General features: G+C 45.8%; 1 protein-coding gene across 3 annotated transcripts in view; it reads left to right on the top strand.

Annotated features, from left to right (window-relative positions):
• The window catches only part of LOC119937522 (cohesin subunit SA-2-like), a 70,401-nt gene that overhangs the window by 30,711 nt on the left and 25,811 nt on the right, over positions 1-13,879 (top strand). For all 3 annotated transcript variants that reach the window (XM_038757056.1, XM_038757055.1, XM_038757054.1), the window contains exons 13-16: positions 4,630-4,737; positions 5,277-5,388; positions 10,768-10,885; positions 12,828-12,931. In XM_038757056.1, the coding sequence (XP_038612984.1) occupies positions 4,630-4,737; positions 5,277-5,388; positions 10,768-10,885; positions 12,828-12,931 (442 nt within the window). The remainder of the gene's footprint in view (positions 1-4,629; positions 4,738-5,276; positions 5,389-10,767; positions 10,886-12,827; positions 12,932-13,879) is intronic.

Raw genomic sequence — 13,879 nt, 5'->3', positions numbered from 1 at the left:
GTACAGTGCTCTGCACACAGTAGGCGCTCAATAAATACGATTGAATGAATGAGTAAGGCTTTGAAATGGGGAGAACGATGGTCTGTCACATACGACGAGGGAGGAGCCTTCCAGGCCGGAGGAAATACACAGACTCGTTCCCTGCCCACAGCGAGCTGACAGTCTAGAGGGGGAGAGAGGCCTGAAAAGAAATAAATAAAGTACACGTATGTACCTGGCATGTAAGCAGCGTGGCTCCGTGGAAAGGGCCCGGGCTTTGGAGTCAGAGGTCATGGGTTCGACTCCCGACTCCGCCACACCTTTGCTGTGTGACCTTGGGCAAGTCACTTCTCCGAGCCTCGGTTCCCTCATCTGGAAAATGGGGCCGAAGACCGTGAGCCCCCTGTGGGACAACTTGATCGCCTTGCGTGTCCCCCAGCGCTCAGAACAGTGCTCGGCACATAGTAAGCGTGTTTGGTTTCGTTCTCTGTCTCCCCCTTTTAGACCGTGGGCCCGCTGTTGGGTAGGGACCGTCTCTATATGTTGCCAGTTTGGACTTCCCAAGCGCTTAGTCCAGTGCTCTGCACATAGTAAGCGCTCAATAAATACGATTGATTGATTGATTGATATAGAGACAGTCCCTACCCAACAGTGGGCTCACAGTCTTGATACCTTGGGAAGAAAAACCCGGGAAAGAATACCAAAATTTTAAGAGAATGAACTGTCCAAGAGAAGCAGCGTGGCTCAGTGGAAAGGGCCCGGGCTTTGGAGTCGGAGGTCATGGGTTCAAATCCCGGCTCCGCCAACTGTCAGCTGGGTGACTTTGGGCGAGTCACTTCACTTCTCTGTGCCTCAGTTCCCTATTAATTATTTTATTTATGATTATTTATTGAGTAAGCGCTCAATAAATATGATTGATGATGATGATAGTAAGCGCTCAATAAATACTATTGATGATGATGATGATGATAGTAAGCGCTTAACAAATGCCGCCATCATCATCATCATGAGCGCTTAACAGATACCGTTTCCAAAAAATCCGCTCCTTGAACCCGGAGTTTTAGCGAGCACTTAACAGATGCCATCGTGATTCCCAGTATTAGATGACAGTGCTGGTGTGGCTATTTTCAGTAGACTAGATGCCTCCAGGCCCGGCTGGCTTAACCTTTTTTTATCGGGCGCTTGGCATCCAGAATACTCGGATTTCAAGTCCCGGGCAAGCTTCGGCCTCCATTTGGCGGCCCCGTCCTTCCTCTCGGGATTTACGGCAACCCCCGGGGCCCCAGGGAGACGGAGCTTTCGGGCCGGATCGGAAAAAGCGCGCGTGCCGACGGGTGTAGCGGACGCCTCGGAGTTGTCCCCGGGAATTTGGAGAACGTAGAAAATAGAGCGGGACGCCGCCCCTTCTTCTGCTGGATGTGGCCCCGGGATTGCGAGCAGAGGGCAAGGACCCCTGTTCTCGATAATAAGAATAATATTAATAATAACGGTATCCTTAAGCGCTTCTAAGCACTGGGGTGGATACAAGCTAATAATAATAATAATAATAATGAGGCATTTGTTAAGCGCTTACTATGTGCAGAGCACTGTTCTAAGCGCTGGGGGGGATACAAGGTGAGCAAGTTGTCCCACGTGGGGCTCACAGTCTTAATCTCCGTTTTGCAGATGAGGGAACTGAGGCTCAGAGAAGTGAAGTGACTTGCCCAAGGTCACACAGCAGACATGTGGCGGAGCCGGGATTCGAACCCGTGACCTCTGACTCCAAAGCCCGGGCTCTTTCCACTGGGCCACGCTGCTTCTCTAGAGCGGGACGCCGCCCCTTCTTCTGCTGGATGTGGCCCCGGGATTGCGAGCAGAGGGCAAGGACCCCTGTTCTCGATAATAAGAATAATATTAATAATAGCGGTATCCTTAAGCGCTTCTAAGCACTGGGGTGGATACAAGCTAATAATAATAATAATAATGATGGCATTTATTTATTTATTATTCTCCGTCTCCCCCTTTTAGACTGTGATCCCACTGTTGGGTAGGGACTGTCCCTATATGTTGCCAATTTGGACTTCCCAAGCGCTTAGTACAGTGCTCTGCACATAGTAAGCGCTCAATAAATACAACTGATGATGATGATGATTAATAATAACGGTATTCTTAAGCGCTTCTAAGCAATGGGGTGGATACAAGCTAATAATAATAATAATAATGATGGCATTTATTTATTTATTATTCTCCGCCTCCCCCTTTTAGACTGTGAGCCCACTGTTGGGTAGGGACTGTCTCTATATGTTGCCAATTTGGACTTCCCAAGCGCTTAGTACAGTGCTCTGCACATAGTAAGCGCTCAATAAATACGATTGATGATGATGATTAATAATAACGGTATTCTTAAGCACTTCTAAGCACTGGGGTGGATACAAGCTAACAATAATAATAATAATAATGATGATGGCATTTATTTATTTATTATTCTCCATCTCCCCCTTTTAGACTGTGAGCCCACTGTTGGGTAGGGACTGTCTCTATATGTTGCCAATTTGGACTTCCCAAGCGCTTAGTACAGTGCTCTGCACATAGTAAGCGCTCAATAAATACGATTGATGATGATGATGATTAATAATAACGGTATTCTTAAGCGCTTCTAAGCACTGGGGTGGATACAAGCTAATAATAATAATAATAATAATGATGGCATTTATTTATTATTCTCCGTCTCCCTGTTTTAGACTGTGAGCCCACTGTTGGGTAGGGACTGTCTCTATATGTTGCCAATTTGGACTTCCCAAGCGCTTAGTACAGTGCTGTGCACATAGTAAGTGCTCAATAAATACGATTGATGATGATGAATAATAACGGTATTCTTAAGCGCTTCTAAGCACTGGGGTGGATACAAGCTAATAATAATAATAATAATAATAATGATGGCATTTATTTATTTATTATTCTCCGTCTCCCCCTTTTAGACTGTGAGCCCACTGTTGGGTCGGGACTGTCTCTATACGTTGCCAATTTGTACTTCCCAAGTGCTCTGCACACAGTAAGCGCTCCATAAATACGATTGATTGATTGATTGATTGATTAAGCGCTTACTATGTGCAAAGCACTGTTCTAAGCGCTGGGGAAGTCACAAGGTGATCGGGCTGTCCCACGGGGGGCTCACAGTCTTAATCCCCATTTTCCAGATGAGGTCACTGAGGCTCAGAGAAGTGAAGTGACTCGCCCAGGGTCACACAGCAGACACGTGGCGGAGCCGGGATTCGAACCCACGACCTCGGACTCTAAAGCCCGGGCTCTTTCCGCTGAGCCCCGCCGCTTCTCTAAGCAGCGATGCGGGTGATGTAGGAGCAGGTAGAGCGCGGGCGTCGAAGGAGATAAAGGAAGTGATTGAGAAGCAGCGTGGCTCAGTGGAAAGAGCCCGGGCTTTGGAGTCAGAGGTCATGGGTTCAAATCCCGGCTCCGCCAGTTGTCAGCTGGGTGACTTTGGGCAAGTCACTTCACTTCTCTGGGCCTCAGTTCCCTCATCTGGAAAATGGGGATGAAGACTGGGACCCCCCCCGTGGGACAACCTGATCACCTTGTAACCTCCCCAGCGCTTAGAACAGTGCTTTGCACATAGTAAGCGCTTAACAAATGCCATCATCATTATTATTATTATTCTCTGGGCCTCAATTCCCTCATCTGGAAAATGGGGATGAAGACTGGGAGCCCCCCGTGGGACCACCTGATCACCTTGTAATCCCCAGTGCTTAGAACAGTACTTTGCACATAGTAAGTGCTTAATAAATGCCATCATTATTATTATTATTATTCTCTGGGCCTCAATTCCCTCATCTGTAAAATGGGGATGAAGACTGGGAGCCCCCCGTGGGCCAACCTGATCACCTTGTAACCTCCCCAGCGCTTAGAACTGTGCTTTGCACATAGTAAGCGCTTAATAAATGCCATCATTATTATTATTATTATTATTATTATTCTCTGGCAATTCCCTCATCTGTAAAATGGGGATGAAGACTAGGAGCCCCAGGTGGGACAACCTGATCACCTTGTAACCTCCCCAGCGCTTAGAACAGGGCTTTGCACATAGTAAGCGCTTAATAAATGCCATCATTATTATTATTATTATTATTATTATTCTCGGGCAATTCCCTCATCTGTCAATTGGGGCTGAAGACTGGGAGCCCCCCGTGGGACAACCTGATCACCTTGTAACCTCCCCAGCGCTTAGAACAGTGCTTTGCACGTAGTAAGCGCTTGATAAATGCCATCATCATTATTATTATTATTATTCTCCGAGCCTCAATTCCCTCATCTGTCAAATGGGGATGAAGACTGGGAGCCCCCCGTGGGACAACCTGATCACCTTGTAACCTCCCCAGCGCTTAGAACAGGGCTTCGCACATAGTAAGCGCTTAATAAATGCCATCATTATTATTATTATTATTATTCTCGGGTAATTCCCTCATCTGTAAAATGGGGATGAAGACTGGGAGCCCCCCGTGGGCCAACCTGATCACCTTGTAACCTCCCCAGCTCTTAGAACAGGGCTTTGCACATAGTAAGCGCTTAATAAATGTCATTATTATTATTATTAAGTGATTTCTAATTAGCCGAGAGGCGGCGGACCGTCCCTTCCCTCACGGTTCTCTCTCCGTTCAGGAACTGTGAGGACGCCCTTTCGCCGGCCGACCGCGATGCCCTGTGCCGGCTGGTGTACGCGGTCCACCGGCCGCTGGCGGTGGCAGCTGGGGAGTTTCTTCACAAAAGGTATCTTGTCTGCTCCTCGGGATTAATGAATTGATTAATTAATTAATTAAAAGGAATCTCGTCCGCTCGTCGGGACTGAAAAACTGGATCGAAATGGCAAAGAATCCCCCTTTGTCCGAGGAAACCGGTGGGGAGGCGCCGGGGATGATGGCGGGCTACTGTTTATTGTCACCTCTGTGGCACTTGGTATCTGGCTCCGGAATAATAATAATAATAATTCTCTGGGCCTCAGTTCCCTCATCTGGGAAATGGGGATTTAAGACCGTGAGCCCCACGCGGGACAAGGACTGTGTCCAACCTTCCGTTCCGTCGTATTGACTGAGCGCTTGCTGTGTGCCGAGCGCTGTACTGAGCGCTCGGAAAGCGCAATTCAGCCCCAGAGGGAGACGGTCCCTGCCCACAACGGGCTCACGGTCTGATTCTCTTGTATTTCCTCCAGCGCTTAGGACGCGGCCAATACCATCAAAAAAAATAACAGTAAAGACAAACTAGTCACCTAACCGGGACTGAATTTTTTTTTTTTTTTAAACTCTCCACAGACTCCTGGATTCGGGATCTAGCCAAGAGGAATGTCTCTCCGGGAAGAGAGGGAAGTTCGGCTGCCGCGTCAGCCGTCTGAAACGGCTGCTTGCTTTCTTTCTGGAGGGCGAGGTGAGGAGAACGGGAATTGCGGGGTGATGAGGAGGACACCCATCCACCCCAGTGTTTAGTTCAGTGCCCTTTTAACAAATGCCATTAAAAGGGAACGGGAGCCGTGGGGAGGCGAGGAGAGCGGGGGTTCACTCAGTCGTATTTAGTAAGCGCTTAATAAATGCCATTATTATTATTATTATTATTATTATTAATTGGGAAGGTACAATGCACCGAGAAACAGCGACAGTCCCGGCCCACAGTGAGCTAGAGCGGGGAGACGGGCATCAGGACGGGGAAATATTATTATTATGATCACTTTGTAACCTTCCCAGCGCTCAGAACAGTGCTTTGCACATAGTAAGCGCTTAATAAATGCCATTATTATTATTATTATTATTAATTGGGAAGGTACAATGCACCGATAAACAGCGACAGTCCTGGCCCACAGTGAGCTAGAGCGGGGAGACGGGCATCAGGACTGGGAAATAAAATAATAATACTATTATTATTAGTATTACTATTATGATCACTTTGTAACCTTCCCAGCTCTCAGAACAGTGCTTTGCACATAGTAAGTGCTTAATAAATGCCATTATTATTATTATTATTATTATTATTATTATTATTAATTGGGGAGGTACAATGCACCGATAAACAGTGACAGTCCCGGCCCACAGTGAGCTAGAGCCGGGAGACGGGCATCAGGATGGGGAAATAAAATAATAATACTATTATTAGTAGTATTATTATTATGATCACTTTGTAACCTTCCCAGCGCTCAGAACAGTGCTTTGCACATAGTAAGCGCTTAATAAATGCCATCATTATTATTATTATCATTAATTGGGAAGGTATAATGCACCGATAAACAGCGACAGTCCCGGCCCACAGTGAGCTAGAGTGAGGAGATGGGCATCAGGACGGGGAAATAAAATAATAATACTATTATTATTAGTATGATTATTATGATCACTTTGTAACCCTCCCAGCGCTCAGAACAGTGCTTTGCACATAGTAAGTGCTTAATAAATGCCATCATTATTATTATTATTATTAATTGGGAAGGTACAATGCACCCATAAACAGCGACAGTCCCGGCCCACAGTGAGCTAGAGCGGGGAGACGGGCATCAGGATGGGGAAATATTATTATTATGATCACTTTGTAACCTTCCCAGCGCTCAGAACAGTGCTTTGCACATAGTAAGCGCTTAATAAATGCCATCATTATTATTATTATTATTAATTGGGAAGGTACAATGCACAGAGAAACAGCGACAGTCCCGGCCCACAGTGAGCTAGAGCGGGGAGACGGGCGTCAGGACAGGGAAATAAAATAATAATACTATTATTAGTAGTATGATTATTATGATCACTTCGTAACCTTCCCAGCGCTCAGAACAGTGCTTTGCACGTAGTAAGCGCTTAATAAATGCCATTATTATTATTATTATTATTAATTGGGAAGGTACGATGCACCGATAAACAGCGACAGTCCCGGCCCACAGTGAGCTAGAGCGGGGAGATGGGCATCAGGATGGGGAAATATTATAATTCTGATCACTTTGTAACCTTCCCAGCGCTCAGAACAGTGCTTTGCACATAGTAAGCGCTTAATAAATGCCATTATTATTATTATTATTATTAATTGGGAAGGTACAATGCACCGATAAACAGCGACAGTCCCGGCCCACAGTGAGCTAGAGCGGGGAGACGGGCATCAGGACAGGGAAATAAAATAATAATACTGTTATTATTAGTATGATTATTATGATCACTTTGTAACCCTCCTAGCGCTCAGAACAGTGCTTTGCACATAGTAAGCGCTTAATAAATGCCATCATTATTATAATTATTATTAATTGGGAAGGTACAATGCACCGATAAACAGCGACAGTCCCGGCCCACAGTGAGCTAGAGCAGGGAGACGGGCATCAGGACAGGGAAATATTATTATTATGAGCACTTTGTAACCTTCCCAGCGCTCAGAACAGTGCTTTGCACATAATAAGCGCTTAATAAATGAAATCATTATTATTATTATTATTAATTGGGGATATTAATTTAGAAGGTATAATGCACTGAGAAACAGCGACAGTCCCAGCCCACAGTGAGCTAGAACGAGGAGACGGGCATCAGGGCGGGGAAATATTATTATTATGATCACTTTGTAACCTTCCCAGCGCTCAGAACAGTGCTTTGCACAGAGTAAGCGCTTAATAAATGCCATTATTATTATTATTATTAATTGAGAAGGTACAATGCACCGAGAAACAGCGACAGTCCTGGCCCACAGTGAGCTAGAGCGGGGAGACGGGCATCAGGATGGGGAAATATTATTATTATGATCACTTTGTAACCTTCCCAGCGCTCAGAACAGTGCTTTGCACATAGTAAGCGCTTAATAAATGCCATTATTATTATTATTATTATTATTATTATTATTATTAATTGGGAAGGTACAATGCACCGATAAACAGCGACAGTCCTGGCCCACAGTGAGCTAGAGCGGGGAGACGGGCATCAGGACGGGGAAATAAAATAATAATACTATTATTATTAGTATGATTATTATGATCACTTTGTAACCTTCCCAGCGCTCAGAACAGTGCTTTGCACATAGTAAGCGCTTAATAAATGCCATCATTATTGTTATTATTATTATTAATTGGGAAGGTACAATGCACCGATAAACAGCGACAGTCCCGGCCCACAGTGAGCTACAGCGGGGAGATGGGCATCAGGACTGGGAAATAAAATAATAATACTATTATTATTAGTATTACTATTATGATCACTTTGTAACCTTCCCAGCGCTCAGAACAGTGCTTTGCACATAGTAAGCGCTTAATAAATGCCATTATTATTATTATTATTATTATTATTATTATTATTATTAATTGGGAAGGTACAATGCACCGATAAACAGCGACAGTCCTGGCCCACAGTGAGCTAGAGCGGGGAGACGGGCATCAGGACGGGGAAATAAAATAATAATACTATTATTAGTAGTATGATTATTATGATCACTTTGTAACCTTCCCAGCGCTCAGAACAGTGCTTTGCACATAGTAAGCGCTTAATAAATGCCATCATTATTGTTATTATTATTATTAATTGGGAAGGTACAATGCACCGATAAACAGCGACAGTCCCGGCCCACAGTGAGCTACAGCGGAGAGATGGGCATCAGGACTGGGAAATAAAATAATAATACTATTATTATTAGTATTACTATTATGATCACTTTGTAACCTTCCCAGCGCTCAGAACAGTGCTTTGCACATAGTAAGTGCTTAATAAATGCCATTATTATTATTATTATTATTAATTGGGGAGGTACAATGCACTGATAAACAGCGACAGTCCCGGCCCACAGTGAGCCAGAGCGGGGAGACGGGCATCAGGATGGGGAAATAAAATAATAATACTATTATTAGTAGTATGATTATTATGATCACTTTGTAACCTTCCCAGCGCTCAGAACAGTGCTTTGCACATAGTAAGCACTTAATAAATGCCATCATTATTATTATTATCATTAATTGGGAAGGTATAATGCACCGATAAACAGCGACAGTCCTGGCCCACAGTGAGCTAGAGTGAGGAGATGGGCATCAGGACGGGGAAATAAAATAATAATACTATTATTATTAGTATGATTATTATGATCACTTTGTAACCCTCCCAGCGCTCAGAACAGTGCTTTGCACATAGTAAGCGCTTAATAAATGCCATCATTATTATTATTATTATTAATTGGGAAGGTACAATGCACCGATAAACAGCGACAGTCCCGGCCCACAGTGAGCTAGAGCGGGGAGACGGGCATCAGGATGGGGAAATATTATTATTATGATCACTTTGTAACCTTCCCAGTGCTCAGAACAGTGCTTTCCACATAGTAAGCGCTTAATAAATGCCATCATTATTATTATTATTATTAATTGGGAAGGTACAATGCACCGATAAACAGTGACAGTCCCGGCCCACAGTGAGCTAGAGCGGTGAGAGGGGCATCAGGACGGGGAAATAAAATAATAATACTATTATTAGTAGTATGATTATTATGATCACTTTGTAACCTTCCCAGCGCTTAGAACAGTGCTTTGCACATAGTAAGTGCTTAATAAATGCCATCATTATTATTATTATTAATTGGGAAGGTACAATGCACCCATAAACAGCGACAGTCCCGGCCCACAGTGAGCTAGAGCGGGGAGACGGGCATCAGGACGGGGAAATATTATTATTATGATCACTTTGTAACCTTCCCAGCGCTCAGAACAGTGCTTTGCACAGAGTAAGCGCTTAATAAATGCCATCATTATTATTATTATTATTATTATTATTATTATTATTATTAATTGGGGAGGTACAATGCACTGATAAACAGTGACAGTCCCGGCCCACAGTGAGCTAGAGCGGGGAGATGGGCATCAGGACGGGGAAATAAAATAATAATACTATTATTAGTAGTATGATTATTATAATCACTTTGTAACCTTCCCAGCGCTCAGAACAGTGCTTTGCACATAGTAAGCGCTTAATAAATGCCATTATTATTATTATTAATTGGGAAGGTACAATGCACCAATAAACAGCGACAGTCCCGGCCCATAGTGAGCTAGAGCGGGGAGACGGGCGTCAGGATGGGGAAATAAAATAATAATATTATTAGTAGTAGTATTATTATTATGATCACTTTGTAACCTTCCCAGCGCTCAGAACAGTGCTTTGCACATAGTAAGCACTTAATAAATGCTATTATTATTATTATTATTATTAATTGGGAAGGTACAATGCACCGATAAACAGCGACAGTCCTTGCCCACAGTGAGCTAGAGCAGGGAGACAGGCATCAGGACGGGGAAATATTATTATTATGATCACTTTGTAACCTTCCCAGCGCTCAGAACAGTGCTTTGCACATAGTAAGTGCTTAATAAATGCCATCATTATTATTATTATTATTATTAATTGGGGAGGTACAATGCACCGATAAACAGCGACAGTCCCGGCCCACAGTGAGCTAGAGTGGGGAGACGGGCGTCAGGACGGGGAAATAAAATAATAATACTATTATTAGTAGTATGATTATTATGATCACTTTGTAACCTTCCCAGCGCTCAGAACAGTGCTTTGCATATAGTAAGCACTTAATAAATGCCATTATTATTAGTAGTAGTAGTAGTAGTAGTAATTGGGAAGGTACAATGCACCGAGAAACAGCGACAGTCCCAGCCCACAGTGAGCTAGAGCGGGGAGACGGGCGTCAGGACAGGGAAATAAAATAATAATACTATTATTAGTAGTATGATTATTATGATCACTTTGTAACCTTCCCAGCGCTCAGAACAGTGCTTTGCACATAGTATGCTTTCTCCCCCCTCTTCAGATGCAAAGCCACGTGACGTATCTGGTGGACAGCCTGTGGGACTGGGCGGCGGACTTGCTGAAAGACTGGGAATGCATGACGGCCCTCTTACTGGGGGATCTCGGGGAAGAGGAGGAGGGTAGGTAGGAGACGAAGGCCGTCCGGGGGGCGAGGAGGATGGCGGGTGAGAGGCGTCATGTTTCCTGGCCGTGTTTTTGAGGGAAAAATCCTCCCGCCTTTGGTCCGGGGCGCGTCGGTCTTGCCGGGATCTCCCAAGGCACTGAGCTTTGTCCGTGTCGTGCTGGGAAATCTTGGCCGCATCCTCCCCCTCTCTGATCACGGGCATCAGGCAGAGGGCCTGGGTTGGCCTTGTACAGTGCTCTGCACACAGTAAGCGCTCAATAAATATGAATGAATGAAGGAATGGGTTCGAATCCTGGCTCCCCTCCTTGCCCGCCGGGCGACCTGGGGCAAGTGGCGTCTCTGGGCCGCGGTTTCCTCGGCGGCCAAGTGATGATGCTGATGATAATGGCATCTGTTAAGCGCTTACTATGTGCAGAGCACTGTTCTAAGCGCCGGTAGTTGGAGACCCGTTCCCCCCGCTGCTTAGGCTGAGAGCCCCATGTAGGACAGGGCTCAGCGCTTAGAACAGTGCTCTGCACATAGTAAGCGCTTAACAAATACCATTAAAAAAAAAAAAAAGGGACCGTATCTGGCCTGATTGCCTTTATTTACCTCAGCGCACAGTAGGGTGCTTGACTGTACTGAGCGCCGGGTAGATCAGTCAGTCAGCGGTATTCATCAATCAATCAATAATCGTATTTATTGAGCGCTTACTGTGTGCAGAGCACTGGACTAAGCGCTTGGGAAGTCCAAGTTGGCAACATCTAGAGACGGTCCCCTACCCAACAGTGGGCTCACAGTCTAGAAGGGGGAGACAGAGAACAAAACCAAACAGACTAACAAAATAAAATAAATAGAATAGATATGGACAAGTAAAATAAATAGAGTAATAAATATGTAATCAGTCAATCGTATTTATTGAGCGCTTACTGTGTGCAGAGCACTGCACTGAGCGCTTGGGAAGGCCAAGTCGGCAACGTCTAGAGACGGTCCCCTACCCAACAGTGGGCTCACAGTCTAGAAGGGGGAGACAGAGAACAAAACCAAACATACTAACAAAGTAAAACGAATAGATATGTACAAGTAAAATAAATAGAGTAATAAATATGTAATCAGTCAATTGTATTTATTGAGCGCTTACTGTGTGCAGGGCACTGTACTAAGCGCTTGGGAAGTACAAGTTGGCAACATCTAGAGACGGTCCCTACCCAACAGTGGGCTCACAGTCTAGAAGGGGGAGACAGAGAACAAAACCAAACCTACTAACAAAATAAAATAAATAGAATAGATATGTACAAGTAAAATAGAGTAATAAATATGTAATCAGTCAATCGTATTTATTGAGCGCTGACTGTGTGCAGAGCACTGCACTGAGCGCTTGGGAAGTCCAAGTCGGCAACATCTAGAGACGGTCCCCTACCCAACAGTGGGCTCACAGTCGAGAAGGGGGAGACAGAGAACAAAACCAAACCTACTAACAAAATAAAATAAATAGAATAGATATGTACAAGTAAAATAGAGTAATAAATATGTAATCAGTCAATCGTTATTTATTGAGCGCTTACTGTGTGCAGAGCACTGCACTGAGCGCTTGGGAAGGCCAAGTCGGCAACATCTAGAGACGGTCCCCTACCCAACAGTGGGCTCACAGGCTGGAAGTCTAGAATCGAGCGCTTGCTGCCTGCCGGGCACTGTACTGAGCGCCCGGGAACGGACGGTCTTGACAGGCAGCGGTCACGTTCCCCGCCCCTAACCGTGGGGACGCTTACGATGGCGGCGGCGGCGGCCGATACCAAACTAATGGGGGGGGGGACACGCTCCCCGTCCCGCCCGTGAGCTCTCCGTTTAACGGCCGAGGGAACCGGGGCCCAGAGAAGTGCGGCGGCTCGCCCGGGGTCACACAGCGGACAAGAAGGGCTTGCCGCTCCGGCGAGCGGAGACCGCGACCTGTCTTTCAGCCCTCAGCCCTGCCCAGGAGACGGCCCTGGTAGAGATGGTCGCGGTGACCGTACGCCAAGCCGCGGAGGGCCACCCGCCCGGGGGACGGGCGGCCGCCCGGAAGGTCAGCCGGGTTTGCGCGTGGAAGACTCCGCGTAACGGAAAGCCGCCCTTCCTCCTCCGCCGCGTCCCGTCCCGGTTCCTCCCGCGGCCGGAATGTCTTTCCGTCTCTCTCGCCCACGGGTGGGGAATGCCTCTCCTTATTGTCGCTTAGGACAGCGCTCCGCACACGATAGGCGCTCGATAAATACCACGGGTGACTTAAATTCGCTCCGGACGAGGAGCGTGTCCACCGCCTCTGTTGGATTGTGGTCTCCCAAGTGCTTAGCGCTCAATAGATCAATCAGTCAATCAATCGTATGTATTGAGCGCTTACTGTGTGCAGAGCACTGTACTAAGCGCTTGGGAAGTCAATCAATCAATCAATCGTATTTATTGAGCGCTTACTATGTGCAGAGCACTGTACTAAGCACTTGGGAAGTACAAATTGGCAACACATAGAGACAGTCCCTACCCAACAGTGGGCTCACAGTCTAAAAGGGGGAGACAGAGAACAGAACCAAACATACCAACAAAATAAAATAAGTAGGATAGAAATGTACAAGAAAAATAAATAAATAAATAAATAAACAGAGTAATAAATATGTACAACCATATATACATATATACAGGTGCTGTGGGGAAGGGAAGGAGGTAAGATGGGGGGATGGAGAGGGGGACGAGGGGGAGAGGAGGGAAGGGGCTCAGTCTGGGAAGGCCTCCTGGAGGAGGTGAAGTCCAAGCTGGCAACATATCATCAGCATCATCATCAATCGTATTTATTGAGCGCTTACTGTGTGCAGAGCACTGTGCTAAGCGCTTGGGAAGTCCAAGCTGGCAACATATAGAGATGGTCCCCACCCAACAGTGGGCTGACAGTCTAGAAATAGATGCCACCGCTGAATTAGCCACTGAGCTTGCTGTGGGCAGACGTCGTTGCAACAGAACAAGAGAACAGGCACGTATACGATTA

The sequence above is a fragment of the Tachyglossus aculeatus genome, chromosome 15 (genome assembly GCF_015852505.1).
Source record: "Tachyglossus aculeatus isolate mTacAcu1 chromosome 15, mTacAcu1.pri, whole genome shotgun sequence".
Lineage (NCBI taxonomy): Eukaryota > Metazoa > Chordata > Mammalia > Monotremata > Tachyglossidae > Tachyglossus > Tachyglossus aculeatus.
The sequence above is the reverse complement of the archived record's forward strand: the minus strand, read 5'-3'. Positions and strand labels throughout refer to the sequence as shown.